Source organism: Magnusiomyces paraingens (assembly GCF_902498895.1).
Source record: "Magnusiomyces paraingens strain CBS 517.90 genome assembly, contig: contig3, whole genome shotgun sequence".
NCBI classification, from domain to species: Eukaryota; Fungi; Ascomycota; class Dipodascomycetes; order Dipodascales; family Dipodascaceae; genus Magnusiomyces; species Magnusiomyces paraingens.
Genome location: NW_022474069.1, coordinates 3,959,246 through 3,983,777, shown reverse-complemented (window position 1 = coordinate 3,983,777; position 24,532 = coordinate 3,959,246). Strand labels below are relative to the sequence as shown.

At 40.8% G+C, this 24,532-nt stretch overlaps 7 protein-coding genes across 7 annotated transcripts; 5 read left to right on the top strand and 2 right to left on the bottom strand.

The window, feature by feature from the left end:
- Positions 1-82: 82 nt before the first annotated feature.
- SAPINGB_P004522 (uncharacterized protein) lies at positions 83-2,710 on the top strand (the record flags this gene model as incomplete). Its single annotated transcript, XM_031999237.1, has 1 exon — positions 83-2,710. The coding sequence occupies one exon, from the start codon at positions 83-85 to the stop codon at positions 2,708-2,710; it is 2,628 nt and encodes an 875-aa protein (XP_031855128.1).
- A 209-nt stretch (positions 2,711-2,919) lies between these two features.
- On the bottom strand, positions 2,920-8,176 carry SAPINGB_P004521 (uncharacterized protein; the record flags this gene model as incomplete). The annotated part of the gene is made up of 2 exons (XM_031999236.1): positions 2,920-7,230; positions 7,292-8,176. 2 exons carry the CDS (start codon positions 8,174-8,176, stop codon positions 2,920-2,922), a joined length of 5,196 nt encoding a protein of 1,731 aa, XP_031855127.1.
- Positions 8,177-8,618: 442 nt separating this feature from the next.
- On the top strand, positions 8,619-11,708 carry SAPINGB_P004520 (uncharacterized protein; the record flags this gene model as incomplete). Its single annotated transcript, XM_031999235.1, has 2 exons — positions 8,619-9,426; positions 9,478-11,708. 2 exons carry the CDS (start codon positions 8,619-8,621, stop codon positions 11,706-11,708), a joined length of 3,039 nt encoding a protein of 1,012 aa, XP_031855126.1.
- A 497-nt stretch (positions 11,709-12,205) lies between these two features.
- On the top strand, positions 12,206-12,976 carry SAPINGB_P004519 (uncharacterized protein; the record flags this gene model as incomplete). Its single annotated transcript, XM_031999234.1, has 1 exon — positions 12,206-12,976. One exon carries the CDS (start codon positions 12,206-12,208, stop codon positions 12,974-12,976), a length of 771 nt encoding a protein of 256 aa, XP_031855125.1.
- Positions 12,977-13,081: 105 nt separating this feature from the next.
- Positions 13,082-15,280, bottom strand: SAPINGB_P004518 (uncharacterized protein; the record flags this gene model as incomplete). The annotated part of the gene is made up of 1 exon (XM_031999233.1): positions 13,082-15,280. The coding sequence occupies one exon, from the start codon at positions 15,278-15,280 to the stop codon at positions 13,082-13,084; it is 2,199 nt and encodes a 732-aa protein (XP_031855124.1).
- Positions 15,281-15,721: 441 nt separating this feature from the next.
- On the top strand, positions 15,722-17,301 carry SAPINGB_P004517 (uncharacterized protein; the record flags this gene model as incomplete). The annotated part of the gene is made up of 2 exons (XM_031999232.1): positions 15,722-16,399; positions 16,519-17,301. 2 exons carry the CDS (start codon positions 15,722-15,724, stop codon positions 17,299-17,301), a joined length of 1,461 nt encoding a protein of 486 aa, XP_031855123.1.
- Positions 17,302-17,682: 381 nt separating this feature from the next.
- Positions 17,683-20,859, top strand: SAPINGB_P004516 (uncharacterized protein; the record flags this gene model as incomplete). Its single annotated transcript, XM_031999231.1, has 1 exon — positions 17,683-20,859. One exon carries the CDS (start codon positions 17,683-17,685, stop codon positions 20,857-20,859), a length of 3,177 nt encoding a protein of 1,058 aa, XP_031855122.1.
- Between the last annotated feature and the right edge of the window lie 3,673 nt (positions 20,860-24,532).

Below are 24,532 nucleotides of genomic sequence, written 5' to 3'. Positions count from 1 at the left end.
TCACCACAACCATTCTATTTACATTCATCATCACCATTCCCCCAATTCTCACCTCCCATTCTTTCACCCCTTCCCCCATTCAATGTCCTCACAAGTTTACTCATCAAAGGTTAAGTCTGTTCTTTCAGGAGACACAGTCATCTTTGAAAATGACACTCAGATTTCTCTTGCATATGTCTCGGCCCCCCGCCTGCAAACTGAGCCCTATGGCTTCCAGGCTAGAGAGTACCTCCGCACTCTGCTTGTCGGAAAACCTGTCCGCTACCGCATCCATTACCAAGCAAATAACAATACCCGCAACTATGGTGACATCTCTGCTCCAGTTTTCCCTTCATTGATTGAAAAGGCTCTTACTGATGGCAATGTTAAGCTTCGCGATGACGCACAATCTCGCATCCCCTTTTCAGAGATTTATGACAAGTATCTTCTGGCAGAGACTGCCGCAAAGGACGCTGAGCTTGGTCTTTGGAACCCAGAAAGCGTAAATGACACTGTCGAAATATTGCAAATTGTCCCCGAAGAACTCTATGGTGATGGCGCCCAGCACGTTGCCATCATTGAACGTGTCATTGCTGGTGACCGAGTCCAAATCAGAGTCATGCTTAACAAACACAGCCATATCCTCACAAATGCCCTCGTTGCAGGAATTCGTTGCCCACGTTCTTCGGGCGGCCCAGAAGGTTCTCAGGGTGAACCTTTTGGTGATGCTGCAAAGGCTTTCACAGAAACACGTCTTCTCCAGCGTGCAGTCAAGGTTTCCTTCCTCGCTGCTAACCCTTCTAACGGACTTCCAATTGCCGAAGTCATCCACCCTGTCGGCAATATTGCAACTTTTTTGCTTTCTACCGGCCTTGCTTCAATCGCAGACTGGCAGAGCTCCTTCCTTGGCCCTGCCAAAATGGCTCCACTCCGTGCCGCCGAAAAGACCGCAAAGGATGCTCACCTCAATATGTGGAAAGATCTCGCCCAGCACTCGACTCTTAAATCTGCTTCTTCTTCATCGTCAAAGTCTTTTGAAGCCACTGTTGCCAAGGTTGTTTCTTCCGATACTTTTGTTCTTAAGCTTGCCAACGGTAAGGAACAAACTGTCCAGCTTACTTCGGTCCGTGCCCCCCGCAAATCTGATCCAAACAATAACTCCCTCTACGTCCCCATTGCCCGCGAATATGCTCGTCGCAACTATATTGGCAAGAACGTCAAGGTCCAGGTTGACTCAATTCGCCCAGAATCTGCTCAATTTGATGAGCGTGCTTTGGTCACTTTAACTGCCCCCGATGGTTCTGACGTTGCTACTTCAATCATTGAGAGTGGCTACGCTACTGTCACGCGCCACCGCAAAGATGACAATGACCGCTCTCCCAATTGGGACAACCTGCTTGCTGCAGAAAACAAGGCCACAGAGGCCCACACGGGTATTCACTCTATTAAACCTCCTGCCCCTACTCGCACTGTTGATGCCTCCGAGTCTCAAACCCGTGCAAAGACCTACCTCACTCAGTTGTCGCGTCAGTCCAAGATCTCTGGTGTTGTTGAACACATTTCTTCTGCTGGTCGTATTCGAATTGCTGTTCCTCACAACAATCTCGTCCTGACTCTTGTTCACGCCGGTGTTCGTGTTCCCAAACCTAATGAGGCTTTTGGTGATGAGGCCCTTGAGTATATTTCCGATTTGTTTTACCAAAGAGATGTCCAGTTCACCGTTTCCAATGTTGACAAAACTGGTGCCTTTATTGGTAATCTTTTCCTTCAAGGATCTGACAAGCCTGTTTCTGTTGATCTTGTCGAGAAAGGCTTTGCCGAGGTCCACGACTTTTCCGCTCAATCCTCCGGCTTTAAGACTGAACTTGATCAGGCTCAGGCTTCTGCCCAGGCTGCTCATACCCGCATGTGGAAGAACTACAAGGGTGAAGAAGAAAAGGCCAAGGAAGAAGCTGCTGCCGTGGCTGCTGCAAAGGCTGCCGCGGGCCAGGGCAACAAGGCCACTGCAGCCAAAAATTATTTCGATATTGTGGTGACTAATGTTGCCCCCAGCGGCGAGGTTTCATATCGTCTTTCTAACAAACAGGCTGCATACACTAAACTCATGGCCGACCTTGCGTCTTACCACAATGGCGCGGGTAATGCCGCGGCTTCAAACCTCACCCGCGGACCCCGCCGAGGCGAGACTGTCACGGTTGTCCCCAAGCGCGGAGTTTATGCTCGTGGCCGCGTTATTGTCTTTGACAAAACTTCGGGTATCTTTACTATCAATGATGTTGATACCGGCAAAACAGCAAAGTACAACCAGTCTCAGCTGAAGTCTTTGCCTGCACAGTTCTCCACTGCTCTGCACCCAGAACTTGCAAAGACTGTCGTCCTCTCTTTTATCAAGCTGCCACCTTCTGCTCCTACTAACTACTTAGCCGAATATGTTGATGCGCTGCGCGACATGGTCGAGGGCCAAACTGTCGTTGCCAATGTTGATTCGCCTAGTACTGTGACCCCTGCCAGTGCTACTCTTTTCACAGCCAAGTCTACGGGCCCCAATGATTCCGTCAACAGCGCGCTCATTGACGAGGGTTATGCTTTTGTCAAGTCCAAGTTAACTGGTTGGGAAACTTGGGACGCGTGGAAGCCTACTCTCAAGCATCTCCGTGAATTGCAGCGTGCTGCACAGCAAGACCGTGTTGGTGTTTGGGAGTACGGTGACCCTGAATCTGATGAAGAGTAAAGAAAAAAATATCAAAAATCATATTTTATAGCATTGAAAAAAAAATAGCATTAAATAAAAAGAATTAATAAAATTAAAAACAAATTAAAAGAGTCTGAGACAAGATCAAAAGCATATGATTTATTTACAATCTATACTAGTTTTTCAGATTTTTTTTTTCTTTTTTTACATTAAATAAACAAATTAATAAACAAAAAATTATACAAAAATTAAAAATTTAAAATAGACTGACCTTCACCATAAAACTTTTTAAAGATAAAATGCAATGTAAGGTTCGTGTTGAGCGTCATCATATTGTCAAAAAGCGTCAGATACTGTCTGTTATTGTACTGTTGCGACAGAAGTTCATCCAACGTTAGCTCTGCAACAGCTCCAGGCAATGCCACAGCTCCAAATGCAGCTTCAACCTTGAATACACCCACATCATCAGACGACCATGTCAGTGTCAGCTTATCATACTGCTTCTCTGAGTATCCACGCAGCTCAACAAGAATTCCACGATCAAGCATCGTTGCAGCAGAGTACTTGTAAGAACCAAACTTTGGTACACGTCCAGACTTTTGCAGGTCGCGCATGTGGAAGTACTGTTTTGAAAATGGAAGAACTGCCCTTCGTTTTGAACCCTTCTTAGTTTGCAATGTCAGCATCGCCTGCTCAATATAGTCATTGTACGCTTCAAGCTTCTTCTGCAAGTACTTTTCCTTGTCTGAAAGCGCCTCGAGTGTGTGCCTGGCATCTTCCATTTCGCGTGCTCGAACTGCTCTTCGGTCACGTTTCGATTTGATATCAACCGCAATCGAGTTAAGCAAGGCTTGATAGTTATCAGAACGCTCAACCTTTCCAAATGACTCAAGTTCCAGCACACGTTCAAGGGTTAACCGTTTAAGTTCGCGGTAGGATAGTGCTGCAAGATCACCAAGCCCAGCCTCGTTCGAATATACATCAGGTAGTGGCTCCTCTTCTTCTTCCTCCTGCTGTGGAAGATATGGATTCTTTTCCTTCTTTTGGCGCTTGCGCTCACGAGCCTCATTTTCTTCCTTCAACAGCGCTTTATACTTCTCCTCATGCTCATCCTCGACCGGTGACACAAGAATATCCACCAGGTTCTTTCCAGACTGTACTCGTAAAACATAGATGAGACATCGCTTGGTGGCTACCAACAAAGCATTGACATCAGCATCGGGATCTGCAATCCGGCAATATGAGGGATTCAGTTCCAACTTGATTTCGGTAAATTTGGCAATGTTGAGGATTTCGCTTGCATCATTGGGCAGCGCACCAAGCTCAGCAATCACTGCACGGAGTGGGTCATCTGTTTCGGGTGCCATATCGTCAAGTTCACGACATACCATTGAGTGAATCGCAAAAATATCTGAGGTCTTGAGGTAAAGCGTTGGGCGGCCGTGAGATGTCAAGTCGTCGTACACAGAGTACTGGAAATGCTGCGCAAGTTCTTCAACTGCAATAACTTTCTTAAATACAATACGCATTTTAACTGCCGATTCTTTGACAAAATCATTGAGGGGCTGAAGGTACACATCTTCTTTCGAAAATGGTTTCAGCAATGACACCTGCACCAGCATTTTTGTGATTTCTGTCAGATTGCGCGTTTGATTGGGCGTCAGTGCTGCGTTAATAATACCGTAATTATCAGCAGCCACAATTGCAGGGTTAAGATAAAGGTTGAACACGACATGACCAACTAGACTCAACAGGCGATCTTCGACCTTTGCTTCTTCTGGGAAGGCAGACTTGCATGCATCGTAAAGCTGGCGAGCAGCATAACGAATATGGTAAGGTAGCATGTCAATATTTTCTGCCACTGTGTTTAAAAAGTCGCCCGTCAATTCTCTCAGCTTTTGCATGTTGGAAATATACGCTGCTCTTGTATCCGGATCATGGATGGCCTCATTAACTGAAATATTGGGATTGCGTTGTGATAGCTGGCCTGTGCGAATTTCTTCTTCAGAAATAGACTTACGATAAATAACAAGAGGATCGCTTTCCAAGTCTAGTTCATCATCAGCACGCGAAACAACACCTGTGACAGATGCGTAAAGCAATTGGCGCAGCGTTTTACGCTCACGAGGGCCGCGGTTCAAAGCAGCCAACAACTTCCACCACATAAAGTTTCCGCGCTGCACTGATTTAATTGTTTGGGCTTCTGTGACCTCGTCATTAATACTGCGAGCAATCAATTTGAGCAAGAAATACTCCTCACGAGGTTTAGGCGAAGACACACCGCCAAACATTGCCACAGTCATACTTTCAAGTTCCTTGGCTTCTTTTTCAGAAACAACGGTGCTCTGCTGCTTGCGGAACACACGAGCAAGGTAAATCGGTTGCGTCTGCAAAATGTAAAACAGACCCTGGTAAAGTTCCAGGCGTTTCCGTGATGATTTATTGAGAGCTTTTAGGTCGAACATATCTGCTGGTGTTGTCACAGACAATGCAGCAGAGTATCCACGATTACGGTGACGAACAACCTCATCAATTGTGATTTTGTTTTTCAGTAACAATGCAATTTTAACATCAAGTTGAGTGATAAATTGCTCCAATTGCTCATTATGTTGAATCTCGTCCATGACTTGCTTTCGCGACTGTTCTAGCTGCACCTCTTGCTCAAAATCAAGATCAGAGTCATTAAGCAGGTGCACAAAGTTCTTAACCGTGGCCAAAGGTGGGTTGGCAGATGAAAGCAAAGACTTGTAAGAGTCACCTTGTTTTTTGGCGCGCACAAAACTTTGAATCTTAATGATTTTGTCAAGATTCTTCTGAAAATGTTTGATACGCTCTGCATGAGCTTTGCGAACATTGACTCCACGCAATAATGATTGCATAGCGACAATGGAATCTTCGGCGCAGTCAAATTCGTCGAGCAGTAAGGCGTGATTAAATCTTGTCATGATACCGCGGAACTTTGATTGCAACCGTACGATTGCGGGTGAGTGTATATCTAATGTGCGAATAAAATCGGCAAAATCCTGGCGCAGCAGTCCACCACGAAACATGGATTGGATGGCAATGATCTGAGGAGTTTCTTTCTGAAGAGTGCTTTTGATAGCATTAAATTTAGCTCTGGACGCGTTACCACGAATAATTGTTTGTAGCTCCACTGAATCAGGTGCCGTGTCATGGATACGCAAAGATAAATCACAATGTTGAAAATGAACACCGCGTGCACGAATTGCAGCTTGCAGCATGGTAAAGGCGGGCGCAAAAGTATCAAGCTTATTCATAAATTTGTTTAGACTCTTGCGCAAAAGCATTGCACGGGCAGCGCTTTGGAAAAACGCGACTGAGGATTGTTCAGCCTCTAGGTCGCGTGAAAAACTGGCAACACTGCGTCGAAGCAAAGCACCACGAATGTTTGATTGATGTGCAATGACCTCACCGCGAAACCGGACCAAGGATAGCTTGCGGTTTTCAATAGCTTTTCGTACCAGATGAGCACGCCCAGCTGTTTGCAAAACAGTTGCAAGTTGAATAATTCTATGAGAAGATGCCTCGTTAAAATGAGCATGAAAGCGACGCCGTAATATTGCACCCCGTACACACGCTTGAAAAGCATATACCCACGGTTCAGAGTTGTGAATTTTATTTAGTTCCTGAGATAATTGCAACCGCGCCAATTTACCTCGAATCTTAGCCTGAAAAGATGACATATCCTGGGCACACCATCTAAGCTCCATTTGACGCTCGGCACGATTATGGCGTGCCAGTTTACCGCGAGCAAGAGCTTGTAGTCCAACAATAGGCTCAAGAGCAGGAGTTGAAAACATTTCGCGGCGAAACTGGCTGACATTACGACGCAACAGTTTACCACGAATTGCGGACTGGAGTTTGATCATGGGTGCTCCTGTATTTTTTTTGAGGTCTATTGTTGCAGTAGTTCTGAAATTGCGGGCAGGAGCTGCTCGTATGGCCGATTGAAGTTTAATGATAGAAGGTTCTTGTCTGGCAAGGGCTTTGCGGAATTGAACAAGGTCGGATCTTAATTGATTTCCTCTAACAATGGCTTGCAATGGGACTAGTGATTTCCCAGCGTTGTCTACAGTACGAGCGCGTGCTTGAAACTTTTTGCGTAAAGCAATACCTCTTGCAATAGCCTGAAGTTTAGTGAGTTGAGCAACAGAGTGTGATAAAATATATTTATCAGTATAAATGCTTAAGCGTAGTAGAGCACCGCGACTGATTGCTTGGAGTTCAGCAATATCGGATTCGCATTGTGTAAGTTCGTAAAGAATTTGCTCTTCCTCACTCATTTCAGGTTCAGGTTCAGGTTCAGCTTCAAAATGAGCACCAACGGAGCTGAAGTTAGGGAGTTTAAGACCAGAAGCAACCAGTCCTTTACTAGTGTCTTTGATTTCTTCTTCGGTAAACTCGAGCTTACCAACCAGGTTCCCTATTGGTGGTGCAAGGCCTTCATTTGATAACAGGTATCCTAATGCATGAACACAGTAAATGACTTTGGGAATGTTTTTTTTATCATAAAGATCGGTAAGTTCAAATGTGAAAAGCTAAAATTGTTAGACTAATCAAAAGCCAAAAAAAAAAAAAAAAATAGAGAAAACAACTTACATCCGGCATTCCAATTTCGTCTAGAAAATTGAAAAAACAATTAATATTATCTGTGTGGCGGTATTGTAGCTTTGGGTTTTCAAAAATTCGGCGTACAAGGTGTGGTGCGAACTGGCGCGTGAGCCTTGCTAAAATGACACCATCACGAAGAGATTCCTCTAACTTGATGATTGATGGAATTTCGTCGTCAATACATGCTTCAATCCACTCCTTGGCTTCACCAATATGACAGAGATATTCATAGGCTTGAATATATTTACGTTGATTATCCATCCAATTGCGGCTCGCAACATGAGACACTGGATCTTCTGTTTTTTGCAGCCTCAGCCGACCCATCATACCAGTCACATCTTCCTGATCTTCGGTAACGCCAGGAAGATGTAATAGCGAATCTTTGGATGCACTATAAGCTAAATTACGCAAATGTGGATTTGCTGACTTACGCAAAAGCGTCAAATCTTCACCCTCAACAAGTTGGGCAACGCTGCGTGATGGTGAAAGACGGCTAGGTGACAGGCGACTAGGCGAGGTGTTACTGAATGATGAACCAAACATTCCTGCACCTCCCTTACGCGGCGAAGAAGTTGGAGTGACTTGTGAGGAAAAGGAAAAGTTTGCACTATCATCATAGTCATACTGATATGATGTATATGAAGGTGCATGCAAAATGTTGTTGTCGTTTGGTGGCGGTGGCGGTGGAACCTGAGGAAGCTGGCGTGCTACTGGTTTTGTTGTTGGTGATGTCGATGACGCGTCATAAAGGTTCTCTTTTTCAAGCGACGATGAGCGCGCGTGAATTGGTTTGCGTGTAGGAGATTTTGGAACGTAGGCCGAGTTTCGAGAAGTGGCCAAAGGTGCCCGATATGGAGAATGGTTCGGGTCCATTTGTAGTTTGCTGTATATTGATTTGAAAGAAATAAAAAAAATTAGGAGGAAAAGGAACCAAATGGAATTTTTTTTTTCTAAAAAAAAAAAAATTGTTTGTTTACAGTGGGACTTAAAGGGGAATTTGTTTCTGTCTGGTAAAGTAAACAAACATTGTTATTGGCCGTAAGGCATGCGCGACGCGCAGATAAAAAAAGGTCCCTGAAACGTCAAAAAGCCGCACATTTCCGCTTTTAATGTTAGTCATGTGATAATGCGGCTGATTTATTACATAACTCATTAATAACATTTGTATCACATGACTTTTTAGGTATTTGTAGCGGCCTCTAAAACTTTTACAGCCAACATCAATCAATCTTTTAATCCACTACCACCTACCAGCACGAACCTCATTAACAACAACAACCAGCGACAATTAAACAACAGACATATTATTAACAAAATGGCCAGATCAAGATCACCCGGAAGATCTTCTAGGGATTATGGCCGTTTGTCTAGGGATGCTTATTCTTCTCGAAATTATAGGGACCGTGAAAGAGAACGTGATAGAGACTACGACCGTGATCGAGAAAGACCCTCACGCTATGATAGGTACTCAAACGACAGAGATTACTATAGAGACCGGGATTATGACCGGGATTACTACAGAGACCGTGATAGAGGCCGTGATCGTGATCGTGACCGTGACAGTGACCGAGATCGAGGACGAGATCGGGAGCGAGAACGGGAACGGAATAAAGAACATCCCCGAGATTATGCTAACTCATCTCGGATATCACGCTCAAAAAGCCCTCCTAACTCGGTCCTTCTTCCGGTTACTAACTCACCAGCTCCTCCTTCTTCTCTTCCTTCAATACCCCCGACTCCTTCATCTAATTCTATACCAGTTTCTTCCACGCCACCCGCAACTTCGCCATCAGTTGCTAGCGGTGGATCTACTCCAGACTCTTCTACTCAAAAACTAGCTGTTGCCGAAGAAAAAAAACGTCAAAGAATGGAGCGTTTGGCTCAATGGAAGGCCCAAAAGGCAAAAGAACAAAAGTTAAAGGAAAGTACACCTGAAAACACATTGGAAACTCCCTCTGCCGTCTCTTCTGTTCCTAACTCTTCTTTTAATTCACCTGGTCCCCAAACTTCTTCTTCTTCTTCTTCGTCTAAGGAAAGTATAAAGAAACAAGGCATATCAAAAATGTTTAACGATTCTGACTCTTCTAATGTTTTTGAAAAACGAAAAATTAATGTGTTATCACGTAAGTTTATTATTTCTAACACTCAATCATATACATATTCTAACTTTCTAGTAAACAAAATATCAAAACCTGTCATGAAACCAAAAATAGATTTCGACAAGCCAAAAGAAGCCCCACCCAAATCTATAAAGGACGAAGATGATGACGTTGATCCATTAGACGCTTTTATGAGCACAATACAAGAAGATAAAACATCCGTCTCTTCACTTCCAACATCTGTAATGGATGATGAACTCAACGATGATGGAGACCCGGCTACAGGTGATGCTGACGAAGAAATGGTAAATCCAGAAGACATTTTGGCTCAACTAGAAAAGAAAAAGAGAAAAGATATACCCACAGTTGATCATTCTAAAATTAATTATGAACCATTCCGGAAACAATTCTATTTTGAATTACCAGAAATTTCTTCTCTTTCATCAGAAGAAGTTGACATGATGCGCTTGGAACTAGACGGAATCAAAGTTCGTGGATCTAAATGCCCTGCTCCAGTTTTTAAGTGGTCTCAATTCGGACTCCCAGTTCCAGTGATGGAAGTGATAAACAACCTTGGTTTTGAAAAACCTACATCAATTCAAGCTCAATCATTGCCCGCTATTATGTCTGGTCGCGATGTTATTGGCGTTGCTAAAACCGGAAGTGGTAAAACAATGGCATTTTTATTGCCTCTTTTTCGTCATATTAAAGATCAACGTCCCCTTGCAAAGCATGAAGGTCCAATGGCTCTGGTAATGACTCCCACACGAGAGCTTGCAGTTCAGATTTTTCGCGAGTGCAAACCTTTTCTTCGTGCACTGAATCTTCGTGCTGTTTGCGCTTATGGTGGATCTCCAATTAAAGATCAAATTGCTGACTTAAAACGAGGCGCAGAGATCATTGTTTGCACTCCAGGTCGTATGATTGATTTACTCGCTGCAAATTCAGGCCGTGTTACTAATCTTCAAAGAGTAACATATCTTGTTTTGGACGAAGCTGATCGTATGTTTGATATGGGATTTGAACCACAAATTATGAAAATCATAAACAACATTCGACCAGATCGCCAAACTGTTCTTTTTAGTGCAACTTTTCCTCGCCAAATGGAAATACTAGCAAGGAAAACTTTGTCCAAGGCAATTGAAATTATTGTAGGGGCAAGAAGTGTTGTTGCCCCAGAGATCAAACAGATTGTCGAAGTTCGACCAGAGAGCACGAAATTTGTGAGATTACTGGAAATATTGGGTGATTTTTACAGCGATAGTTCTCAAGATGCTCGTGCTTTGATTTTTGTTGACAGACAAGAAGCCGCTGATGCGTTACTTAAAGATTTATTAATTCGTGGATATCCAAGTTTGTCCATTCATGGCGGCAAAGAGCAGATTGATCGCGACTCGGCATTAAGTGATTTTCGCAAGGGAGTTGTCAATCTTCTTATTGCTACTTCTGTAGCAGCACGAGGTCTTGATGTAAAGCAACTAAGGCTAGTTGTTAATTATGATGCCCCAAACCATATGGAGGATTATGTTCATCGTGTTGGTCGAACGGGACGTGCAGGAAATACTGGCACAGCTGTCACTTTTGTCACCCCAGAAGAAGATCGTGCAGCTGCCAACATTGTCAAGGCTCTCAAACTTTCTAACGCAGAAGTCCCTACAGAGTTACAAGCTATGGCTGACGTTTTTATGGCCAAGGTTAAGGCTGGGGAAGCCAAATTTGGCTCTGGTTTCCGAGGGAAGGGGTTGGAGAAGCTTGATGAAGCTCGAGATACTGCACGGAAGCGCGAGCGCAAAGCGTTTGGTGAGGATGAAGGAGATGAGGAAAACGAAACAAGCAGGGCAGAAACTGTTGCTGCTGTTACGACGGCAGCAACTACTCAGGCTCACGGGTTTAATATTGGAGCTGTTATTGTCAACAAGGGTCATCATGCGAGCACTGAAGAAAAAATGCGAAAACAACAGGTGCTCAAAGTTGGTGCTGCTCCAGATAACCGTGGTCCTGAGACTAGTGAATTTCACGCAACTCTTGAAATTAATGATTTCCCGCAGAAAGCACGCTGGGCTGTCACAAACAATGCAAACATTTGCAAAATTATTGAAGAAACGTCGACTTCAATTACCACAAAGGGAATATTTTATCCTGCGGGTAAGTCTCCAGCCGAAGGAGAGGAACCCAAGCTGTATATTTTAATTGAAGGTCAGTCAGATGTATCGGTGTCCAATGCTCATAAAGCATTAGTGGATCTGTTGGTATCCGGTATAGAACAGGCCAAAAATACAGAGACCCGCGGTCGTTATACAGTTTGATTTTGTATTTTTATGTAGTTTTAAAATTAATAAAAAAGGAAACCTCAAGTTGAAGAAGAAATTGTCAAAATAAAATAACTAAATAGTTATTAGTAATTAAAAAAAGAAGATTATTTGGAAGAGAAGAGTAGTTTAAAACAAAACAAAAAAATATAATATTCGATCATTAAGAGGTATATATATGAGTATAAATATTAATACAAAGTTTATTGTGATAGAGAAACATGTAAACAAGATCAACAATAATAGAGAGAGTTATCATTTTTTTCAAAGTCAATTTTTATTAATTGCTAAAATACTTTTGTTATTTCATTTAGATTAATTTCTATATATACTGTAACTTTTTTTCAATTACTCGAGATTGGATATTTGTTTGTTTGTTTTTGCACATAATTAGTAATTTATTTAGTAATTGTTTACCATGCTGCAGTAAACAACATTCTTTGATTACTGAACTACGATAACCAAACTCACCAACCTAATAAACCCTGTTTAAAATGATGACTTCAAATACTGAAACACTTTCACGAGGACTCTTGATCTTGGTCGAAGGCATTGACAGATCAGGGAAATCTACTCAGGCACAGATTCTAGCAGAATCACTTCCCTCTCTTCTTTCCGCTCACACTACTGAGAATTTTAAAGCCTCTGTGGCCCGCTTCCCAGACCGCACTACGGCCATTGGCAGTGTTATTAATACCTATTTAGCTTCGCCTACAGCATCTGGAAACAGCATTGCTGGATTGCGTGCAGCCCATAATCTTTTTTCAGCAAACCGATGGGAAGCCGAACCTTCATTGCGTTCGCGAATAGCAGCAGGGGAGCATTTGGTTCTAGATCGGTACGTGTACTCAGGGATTGCATACAGTTACGCAGCGTCTAGAGTATACTCGCAAGAGAATGAATCAAAAGATATCGAGCCATGGCTATGGGCACCAGATTCTGGACTTCCTGTCCCTGATATGGTGATTTTTTTGACTTTGGATCCAGAAGAGGCTTCACGGCGCGGAGGGTATGGCGAGGAACGGTACGAGAAGCGAGAAATTCAGGCACGCGTTCGTGAAACTTATTCTTCAGTGATTAAACCAAGTCATGAATCTAATTATGATAAAACTGTATCGCCATGGATAGAAATTGATGTAAGTGGGTTGAACGTGAAACAAGTACAAGAGCGGATTGCCAATGAAGTCGTGGCAGCGGTGGAACATCGGCTTGTGGCAGGTACAATCACATCAAAACTCCCTGTGTTTGATAAAATCATTGTGTAAAGTTAAAAGGAAAAAAAAAAAAGGAAAAAAAAAAGGCAATACAATAGATATAAACAAAGGAAAGACTAAAATTTTTACAGATATAAAAAAAATAAGATAGTTTCATCACAGAGCATTTTTGCGTGTGAGGTAGTCGAAGCGCGAATACGTGTAGCCGATAAATGGAAGATCAACACGATCAGTCTGATCACCTCCTTGGGCATTACCTGCGCCGCCATCATCACGAGGTGGCGGGCCGTCAGGAATTTGGTCAAGTTCTTCGTTGGCAAAGTAAGACGTATCAGTGATTGAAGAAAGCTTAGGAACAAAGGGTGCATTAAATTGACGAATAGAGTCCCAATCAACGCCACGGAAAAAGGGGTGTTCTTTAATTTCAGCAGCACCACGAGTACGACCAATGCGGCGATCCGCAGAAGTTAAAAACTGTTTAATCAGGTCTTCAGACTCATAAGACAAATGAATGTCGTCTGGGAAGACAAGTGACTCTTGCCAATTGAGAATCTTTTGATAAGTTTCCTGAGGAGTTTCAGAGCAAAATGGTGGCCAGCCAACAAGACACTCAAACATAATTGCACCGAGAGACCACCAATCACACTCCTGAGAATAACCTTGATGAATGAAAATTTCAGGGGCAATGTAATCAGGTGTACCAACGGTAGAATACGCCATAAGACGACGGGACTTGCGCCAAGTAGCAATTTGTTGGCGGTTAGTAATTGTCAGGTGGATGGGATCAACCATCATACTGTTGCGAGAAGACCCATTTGAGGTTCCATTCTTGTCGAGAAGCTTTCTGTAGTAGTTACTGTCATGCTGCTTTTGAAGACCTGTGGAAAGACCGAAATCAGAAAGTTTGATATGGCCAGTCTTATCAATAAGAATATTGTCCGGTTTGATATCACGATGGATAAAACCAAGTTTATGGATAGCTTCAATAGCCAGAACACATTCGGCAATGTAAAAACGAGTAATGTCTTCAGAAAAAACGTCATATTTAATGAGCATAGTCATGAGATCACCACCAGGCAAAAACTCCATAATGAGGTAGAGATACTGAGCATCTTGAAACGAATAATAAAGTGCGACAACCCAGGGAGAATCAGCACCTGCCAAAACATCACGTTCAGCCTTGACGTGAGCAAGCTGGTCTTTTTGGTACATTTCTGATTTGAGAAGTGTCTTCATGGCGTAAATTTTGCCCGTGTCACGCTTCTGTACAAGTCGGACTTCACCAAAAGCACCCTTACCAATGACCTTGACAGTGATAAAGTCCTCAAGGGAGAGCTTGGTACGACGCAGGCGTAAAAAGTTAGACTCTTTCTTTCCGAGAGATGCAAGGGTTCTATTTTTGCGTTCATCAGAGCTGCGCTCCTTAGCCAAACTTTGCTCTGTCATGACACGACGCTGGTTTCGCTCAACAGCATGAGCCACGTTCATCTGGAAAAAATGTTCAATTTTCGCTTTAACAGCATTTGCCTTTTCCTGTGTGGCGCGTGAAAATTGTTCAGGGTGTCTTTCCATGACAACATAATCACTGTCAATTTGCTGTTGTTGCTGCTGCTGTTGAACAGCAAGAGCTTGGGCTTGAGCCTGGGCCTGAGCCTGAGCCTGAGCTTGAGCCTGAGCCTGAGCTTGAGCCTGAGCTTGTGCTTGAGCTTGTGCTTGAGCCTGTGCTTGAGCCTGAGCTTGAGCCTGTGCTTGAGCCTGTGCTTGGGCCTGTGCTTGGGCCTGTGCTTGAGCCTGTGCTTGAGCTTGAGCTTGAGCTTGAGCCTGAGCTTGTTGCTGCTGTTTTATAAGCTGTTGTTGTTGCTGGTGTTGTTGTTGCTGATATTGATATTGATAGTGCTGTTGTTGTTGTTGCTGCTGCTGCTGCTGCTGCTGTTGTTGTTGTTGTTGTTGTTGTTGTTGTTGTTGTTGTTGCTGTTGTTGGATTAGCATTTGTTGCTCATGGAGCTGTTGAGGTGTGTAGTACATGGGTTGAGTGTAACCTTGAGCAATGCGCTGGTTGGTCAAAAAGGCAGTCTGGCTAGGAGATGGTACCTGCAAAAATGGAGGAGGGGCTGCAGTAGTTCTACTCATTTGACCAGTGACTTGAGAGCCAACCGGCATTGATTGAAGTTGTTGTTGTTGAAAATGAACTGGGAAAGGCTGCTTCGGGTAACCAGCTGGCTGCTGCTGCTGTTGCTGCTGTTGCTGTTGCTGTTGCTGTTGTTGCTGTTGTTGCTGCTGTTGCTGCTGCTGCTGCTGCTGCTGCTGCTGCTGCTGGTAAAAAAAGCCCGAGTTATTGCTTGCCTGCTGGTACATCGGGGAAGGATAGTGAGGTGGCTATTCTCTTGGAGACCTTGGAAAGCTATGGGAAATATTTGTTTTCCTTGTTTCTGCCAGGTTTCAAGAAGGAAGAAAAAGGAGGTTTGTGAAATTGGGAAAGAAAAGGGGCTGCAGTCACGTGGTAAAAAATAAAATAAAATAAAATAAAAGGGGGAGGAGGAGAGGTTTTTACTTGGAGGTTTTTCCAGGGGATATTACAACAATGCTGTGTAAAAAAAGATTACATAATAAAAATATTTATTGTTACAGACATGTGTAAATGTGTGACATTACAATTTATTTTTATTTTTATTTTTGTTACAACTTTTACTAATTTGTTAACGTCTTAAAGCCCTCCGCTGACCTCATCGCCAAGTTGATTCACTAAGTGGTGAAAATTATTAACTAAAAAAAGCTTCTGGTCGACGATTCGATTAGATGTACGACTTTACAAACCCAAATTCATTCCATTCTTCCATGAAGCCTATAAATTCATGGAACTTGGATCCTGCTTCTCGGCCACTTCCACAGCCGGATTCTGCAGAGTGTCAAATTGAATACTTACATATATATGACTTTGACAATACACTTTTTTATACACCGGAACCAAACCCGCGATTATGGACACAAAGCACACGAAACTTTGTTCAATCTTCACAAAACTTTACTCACGGTTCGTGGTGGACCAATCCAGTATTTTTACAGGGTATCGGTGCCGGAATGGCTGTAGAAGAAAGGCGCGCCTGGGCTGGATGGTGGAACGAAGAAGTAGTTGATTTGGTTCGCGAAACTATGCATGATCCACGCGCTCTGGGAGTTTTATTAACAGGCCGCAACAAGGAGCGGTTTGGAAATGTTTTGCAGTGTATGTTTACAGCTAAAGGTTTAAAATTTGACTTGGTATCACTTCGCACAGACGAGTTTAAAGACACAATTCAATTTAAACTAGCATGTCTAAACTCTTTACTTGAATACTACCGCAGTAGGTGCAAGGCCGTTTACGTTTACGAAGACCGAGCTCACCATGTTAGTATATTTCGAGATTTTTTACGAAAATGGAACCAGGCAAATGGAACAAATCTAGAGATGCGAGTGGTTGAAGTGGTCCCAATCAAGGTGAGTAGCAGTCGTAGTAGTAAGCCTTATCATTATCCTTATCCTTATCATTATCATTATCCCTACACTTATCCTTAACCCATATCCTCTGCTAATAATTTAACTAACATTTTGAACAGAAATGGTTGGACCCAAGAACAGAAGTCAATTTGATGCGCCAAGTTATCGAAGCTCATAATGAAGCGTCAAGGATAGCTAGTGCTCCCAGCAAAAATTACGCTATATTACAGCTGGTTCATGAGCATCAATATTCTGGATATGTGATAATGCCTGAAAGCAGAGCCAAACTGCTAAACCAGTTTGGAAACCTGAGCGTTATTGCATCTAGTGAGTCTGAAGGTGGCCTGCAAATTACAACAACTGGAGGATCCACTTCTGCTCACAGCAATGACATTCGCAAGAAAATTCGGTATATGTGCGATTGTGTAGTTGTTCAATGCCCAGATAAAAAGACACCGCAGCAGCACCAACAGCAGCAGCAAAGAAAACAAACTGACAGTTTATATGGTGTTGGCAAGGAGCTTTATACCAATCTTGCATTCTATGGCGATGCAGTCAAATGGAATATTATAGCAGCAGGTGGATTTAAAGGAGTATATTTTCTTAAGGTTGTGCCCTTGCTGACGCCGGAGCAATCTCAACGCAAGCAACCCCTTGCTTCTGTACAATCATACACTGATACAGGCGTAGGTACCGGAGTTGTTAATCTTGAAACAGGGCCTGTGAACGAACTTTATATACCGGTGGCTTCAGTGGCCAAGAACAAACGACCGGGCAGCATTCAATTTCCGGTGCAGGCGCCGGCGTCAATGTGGAAGGCAGTTCCCAATGGTCCCATCATTGACACTCTATATGGAGACATTGGTCAGCTCAAAATTATAAAATCGAATTGCTCTCGATGATATCAAGTTTTGTTAAAATACTATATATATTTATATATATGACGATTATTGTAAAAATTGAAAAGGACAATGTTTGATAAGAACCCGGTGTTATTGATGTTCCGTTAGATTTGAAAGTAATTAACCGTTAAAAAAATAAATTTCCCCAGCAACGTAGACTCAATATAAAAGAATATTTAAAAAAAAACAAAAACAAAAACAAACATCGACCAGCCAACCAACCAGCCAACCAACCAATTTTCATTACCTTTATAAAGGTAATTACCTTCATCATCTCCACCACCACTACCACCACCATCATCACTTTTATATTCAAGAGTTCTTCCACTACCAGAATATCCGGAAAGTCTCCTTAATAAATAGCCAGAATACATAACACTTATGAAGGCTAAGGCTTTGACCATTCACTGGCATCAGGACAGCCAGCCCATTTATTCGGCTCATTTCCAGCCACTGCCTCCTGGAGTCTCCCCTGTTGGCGTATTGTCGCGCAGGCTCGCGACCGCTGGCGGCGATAACAATGTGCGTCTTTGGCGTGTTAACTTGGCAGATCCCAGTCATCCAACCTATCTTGCAACTCTTGCCAAACATACTCAAGCTGTAAATGTTGTACGTTTTGACCCAAAGGGTACATTGTTAGCTTCTGCTGGCGATGATGGCACTATTATTTTATGGACTCCAGAAGTTTCAGCCAGTGCTTCTGGATTTGGTACAACAACAGCTTCTTCTATCAAGCCTGCTTTTGGAGCTTCTGAAGACACTGCAGGAGCTGAAGACAAAGAATCCTGGCGTATTTTGCGCATTTGCAGAACCAGCATTGCAGAGATTTACGACTTGGCATGGTCGCCAGATTCGGCCTATATACTAGCTGGTTCTATGGACAATGTTGCACGCGTATATAGCGCTGCAACAGGTCAATGCGTTCGTGAGTTGGCTGAGCATTCTCATTATGTTCAAGGTGTTGCTTGGGACCCTCATAATGAGTATATTGCTACTCAGTCATCCGACCGCAGTGTTCATATCTATTCTCTCAAGACCAAAGATGGTGTCTACATTCTTGGAGGAGGAGCAGCAGCAGCAACAACAGCAACAGTAGCAACAGCGGCAGCGACAGCAACAGCAGCAACGGCAGCTTCAACAGCAACAGCGTCAGCAAACAGTTCTAACTCAAGTTTGAGTGTTTCAGGTTCTTCAATATCTGCTCCTCATCATAAAATTGCTCGAGCAGATCTCCCAGTTCGAATATTGACAGCACCTAATACCAACAATAATAATAGCATACCCTTACAAGATTCGGCTTTGCACCCTCCAGCGTCTAAATTCCGAGCATCAGCTTCTCCTTCTCCTCATCTTTCGGCGTCATCAGCTCCTCATTCATTAGCACCTCCAACGCCAACATCTCTCAGTGAACTGACAGGTCCTTCTTCTGTAGCTTCTCCAGAAAGTTATCATTCAGATACATCTATAGGACCTGGGTCTGTTGTTTCCTCCTTGACTTCTAGTAAAACTTCAGCTATGAACCCACCAGCGCCAAAATCAAGTCATTCTCGCAAATCTTCTTTTGGTTCTTCCTCCTCGGCCACTTCTACACCTAGCGCCACAACAGCCACTGTATCCTCAACCTTAACAAACTTTGGCTTTTCAAGCAACTTAGGTAGTGACAGCAACAATAACAGCAATGCAAATAGTAGTAATAGCAGCAACAACAGCAACAGTAGCAGCAACAGTAGCAGTAGCAGTAGCAGCAACAATAATAACACTGGAACCCCCATTCCAACTAGCTCAAATTCCGCGCCATTGCTGCCGCCGCCACCGCCGCCACCACCTTCTTCATCAACATCAAACCACCCACAATCACCTATCAGCACTGCATCGTCTAGTCGGCCATCGTCTCCTTCACCGTCATTCCTTCCACTTCCAGCAGTACGATCCATTGGGTCCCCGAGCGTTGCAATGTCAATGATGCTCTCGCGATCGTCTTATCTTTATCACAGTGAAACCCTTGTATCCTTTTTTCGCCGTCTTACATTTTCCCCAGATGGTAGTTTACTCCTCACTCCTTCAGGAATGTTTAAATATGCAGCTCATGATGCATTTGACCGATTGGGGACACCAACGGTTCCAGCGCCTGCTCCACTAACAAACAACCCCTTGGGGTCTGGTTCTTCTTCAGGAGAAGATGTTACTAACACTGTTTACATCTACACTCGTGCGGGCCTTAATCGACCTCCAGTAGCACATCTTCCTGGTTTGAAAAAACCATCATTAGCAGTAGGATGCTCGCCGGTGTTTTACAAACTGCGAAATACTCCTAGAGCCGTTGCAAAACCCGTTGTTACTATGACTTTTGACAATAAATCTCTTGAAGACACAGATTCAACTGTCCCCTCGGCTGCACCTTCCCCTGTGCCATCATACATTAGTCCGCACCCACTCAATTCTCCAAACTCCAAAATCCGTAACCCGAGGTCTACCCCAGAACCGCCATCGGCCACGCCACCACCAATACAGCAATCTCAGCAGCTTTCAGCACCCGTATTTTCGCTAAAGTATCGCATGGTCTATGCTGTTATTACTCAAGACACTGTGATTGTTTACGATACAGAACAGCGACAGCCTTTATGCGTTGTATCCAACCTCAACTACTCTGCATTCACCGATTTGACCTGGTCTCCAGACGGAAACATTCTTCTCGTAACTTCTACGGATGGGTTTTGCTCCGTCATTATTTTTGAAAATGGTGAGCTTGGCGAGCGTTATACTGATCCCATCCCCGCACCACCAGCCTTTTCTTCCAGTAATTATCATCAGTTCAAGTTAAGTGGACAGCCATCTTCTTCCTCAAACACTTCACATTCTACTTATCCTCATGGTCATACCCTTAGTCATCATCATCCACCAAACCCCTCGCTTTTCCAATTGCCCATTCATTCTCCTCGCAAGCGTACTTCGGATCCTCGCCCGCCGCTTCCTTCTACTGCACTAGTAGCTGCTGCCGCAGCGCAGGTCGCCGCGGCTGCAGGATCTCCTCAATCTACAACCACTACTACAAACAGTAGCCGAGCAAGCAGCAGAGCAAGTAGTCCTGCAGCATTTGGTGGATCTTTGGGTGGAACTTCTGGAAACACACCTAGCAGCGGATTCTTTTTCGGAGGACCATTGGTACCTCCTTCAAGTTCTCTCGGGCCTCCATCTCATATTCAATCAGCTACTAGTGCTACTGGTTCATCGAACGCAGGACCAGTTCCTGTTGTGTCTCCTATGCCATCGATAGTTGGTCATGGAACAGGTGTTGGTTATAATACACCCCCACACACACCTGTTCCATTAGGGCAAGCTCAGTTGGCCACTACAAGTGTTCCATCTCCTGTCTCTTCTTCATCAACTTTACCAACTCAGCATTCTACTTCTCCTAATAAAGCTGAAGCGGGAACTACTAGCTCAAATAGCAACCCAAGCGTTATACTGAAGCGTCCCGGACAAGGATCGAGTACAGATGACTCTAAAAAGAAAAAAAAGCGGAGAATTGCCCCCACATTAATTGGGAAAATTGAATAAAAAAAAATAAATGTATACTAAGCTATGTATCTACTAAGCAAAAATTATTTTAAATGTAATTTTATCTATAGACTTTTTTTTTTATTTCCATATTCAGAGAAATTTAGGTTCTAACAACAATTGTGTTTATTGAAAACGTGTATTTTAATCTTGTAATCATTCTTGTTTAATTACCTGATAAGAAAAATCACAAGTTAAAATTTCTAATTGTCATTGATTAATTTGATATGTTAGTGAAAATTTAAAGTTTAACAGTAAGTTGATTTAAATTTAAAATAACAATAAATAACCATTAATGGTTATTTTAATTCAACATTATTTAATAAATTGCTGTTTCAAAAAAGGAAATAATTTCCTTAATTTTTTGTTTAATAAAAATTAATTATTCTTAACGATGTAATATTACTATATACCTGTTAAACGGCTCTGAACCTAGAGCAATCATTTTTTTTTCATAAAAACTAGTCTGGTTTGGATATTTTTTTTTTTTTTCATTTTTTTGAAATAATTATTTGCATTATAATTTGTTATACTTCCAAAAGTATCGCTGAAAAAAAAATAAGATTTGTTTTTCCAGTTAAAATAATTCAAGAAATATGGTTTCTCTCTTTGATTTTATTTGCAATATCTGGGATGCTGCAATTATTTTTGTTAGCCTATCTTTTGTTGATATCTATGATGACTTAAATGAAACTCTTGATGATTCCAATTTGTTTCTTGATCCTCTCAATTCCAATTTCGTCGACAATACAATAGCCTGTAAGGTTGAAAATGTTTCCATGAATTCTTCACCTGTTTCTATTTTACTTTCAATGTCACCTAATCATCATTTTATTTTGCCAAATTTGAACTCTGGATGCAAATGCTTATGCCAATGTAAAAAGAAAAATAAAAATAAAAATTTTGTGGTTTTAAATAATTCTTTGATTTCTCCTGTGTCTAATACACCAACAAATTCTTCACTGACTATCTATCACAATGAGTTTTCTCAAGAATCTCCATATTCCTATTCGTTGCCAAGTCCAGAATTTGGAACTGAAGTTAAAAAATTTATTAACATTAAAATGGAGCCTCCTGTATTCAATAATTCTAATAACAATTCTAATGGTAATTCTAATGGTAATTCTAATAGTAATTCTAATGGTGAATTTTGTTTTAGTGTTTCCAAACCAATAAATCCATCCTATTTACCCGACGATTTTGAAAACTTTTCTTCTTCCTTATCTACAACTCCTGGATCATCAAATTGTGTTCCTGATGAATTTTTGATTAATTCTCCATCTCAAAAATCAATCATTGCCCCAATTAATGAAAAGAATAAAGTCAAGTTTAGCAACAAAAAATTTAAAAAGAATTTCTCTTCTACTTCTCCTCAAATCAAAATTGAACCAAATTATACCAAAAATTTAAGCTTATCTGTTACTTTAAATGAGTTAGAATTATCTGCAACTTTAAACAAATTAGAATTATCTGGTACTTCAAACGAATTGGAATCATCAGCTACTTTAAAAGAATTAGATTTATTAGCTACTTCAAATGAGTCAAAATTATCTGTGGATGTGATTCATCAGAATAGTGATAATAAAGAAAATATTTTAATAAAAGTTGAAGACAGTATTGCTAGTAGAATAAGAAACAATCGACGAAAATGCAACATGAGAAACCAGAATTAATTTTGAATCCAAAAACAAGTCATTATTATATATACTTGTCTTAAAGAACTGTTTAGCTAGGATTTATAGAAAAAAATAAATGACTCTGTTTATAAGGTGCAATTTTTATTTAAAAAAAAATAATTGTATTAAGCATAAAAAAATTGTTGAGTTTAATGAAAAAAAAAAAGAATCTGTTATTAAGTACATAGAATAAATAAGTCTTCATTTTAAAGGTTTTAATCTCAATGATGATGATGATTGTTTGAATATATTATTAGTGTAGTTACATTTTTTCCATAAATGGCAATTTAAAATTTTAAAAAAAAAAACCCTTTCCCTCATCCCATAGTATTACGTAATGAATTTTTACTACATCACTATGATAAGAAACTCCCCTCAATATATTACGTAATTTACACTGTCCAACAGTGATCATAGCATCGTTGTGAATATTACATAATCAACTCCGACTTTAGTTCTATAAATTTCGATATATCGGTATATACCTCTGAAATTTTATAGAAAAAAAAATAAAAAAGAATCGGGAAGACTTTTTTTTAGATTATTTCTTCTTATTAAAACAATTACTTTAGGGCATTTTTGTGGTTTTATTATTTTGATATTTTGATATTTCTATCCATATATTTTATTTCAATTTATAATTCAAATCATACATCTATGCAATGTGAAAACTAGGTCGTTTCATTTTTTTTTTTCATGACTTTCCTAATTTTTTCAGAGGTACTTGATTACAAGTAATCATTTAAATTTTTTTTTTTTTTTTAAATGTAATGATCATTAACTGAAAATCTATTACGCTTAACATGTTCCCATTTTAAGTCGTGCTTCCATGGTTTGAAAAAATCCCTATTTCTTTAACTTGCTTTTTTTTTAATATATAATCATATCTATTTATTTGGCCATTGAATGTTTTTTTTTTAGGAAGTACATAATTATAATGTTAAAAATAGTACGATGTTTAAAGACAATACTGTCTCGACTCAGTTTAAAAATGCCCACTTTCTATTTCAGTATCGTTCTCAATCCTCATTAGCAATTGAGAAATATATGTGTTTATGTGTTTTTTTTTTTACTCTTTGAGAAAAATTTATTTGTATTTTAGATCAATTCATTACTTTTTTGATAATCACCTGCTTGTAACAGTGATATTCCAAAATACTAATGTTAAAGAACTCACTCAATTTTCTTGAAGAAAAAGACCTAAGTGACTTCATTTTATCATCACCTAGGTCATCACCTAAGTCATCACAGTCATCACAGTCATCACAGTCATCACACGCAATTTTTTTTTTCTTTTCTCCTGATTAAACCAAATTGAACATTTCAAACCTTACCTGTTTTTTAATTTTTAATTTTTAATTTTTAATTTTTAATTTTTAGTTTTTAGTTTCTAAATTTCTCTATTTTTAATTTCTTTCCTGTTTTTTTTTTTTTTTAAAAAAAATAATTTTTTTTTCTTTCCCTACCAAAATTCCTGGTGTACATTCATTCACCTCACACTATGGACTATTAATAACTCACAACGAAACATTTTCTTTTGCGCCTTTTTTTTTTTTTTAATTGACCATATGGATTATAAATTAACAGAGAATCTTAGGATGTTGTATTTTTAAAATTGTATATTTATATAAATAGAGGGATTATTCCCTTGTAATTTTTTTTTACTCCCTATTTTTAATAATTTTTTTTTTTTTTTTCATAATCTCTATGTATTTATTATCTTGTGCCTATTTTTTTTTTTTCCGGAAAACGAAATTAAATTTAATATACTGTCAAATTCAAGATGACTAGAATCATGCAACAACTATTTCTCCGAAACTAAAAGTTATCTGCTGTTCTATTATTTTCTTTCTTTCTTTCTTTCTTTATTTATTTATTTATTTATTTATCTATTTATTTATTTATTTATTTATTTATTTACTTCATTCATTTTTAGAAACTATTTTTCCCCACATTATGGATATTTCTTAACTTCCCGAAGCTCCGTTTACAATCAT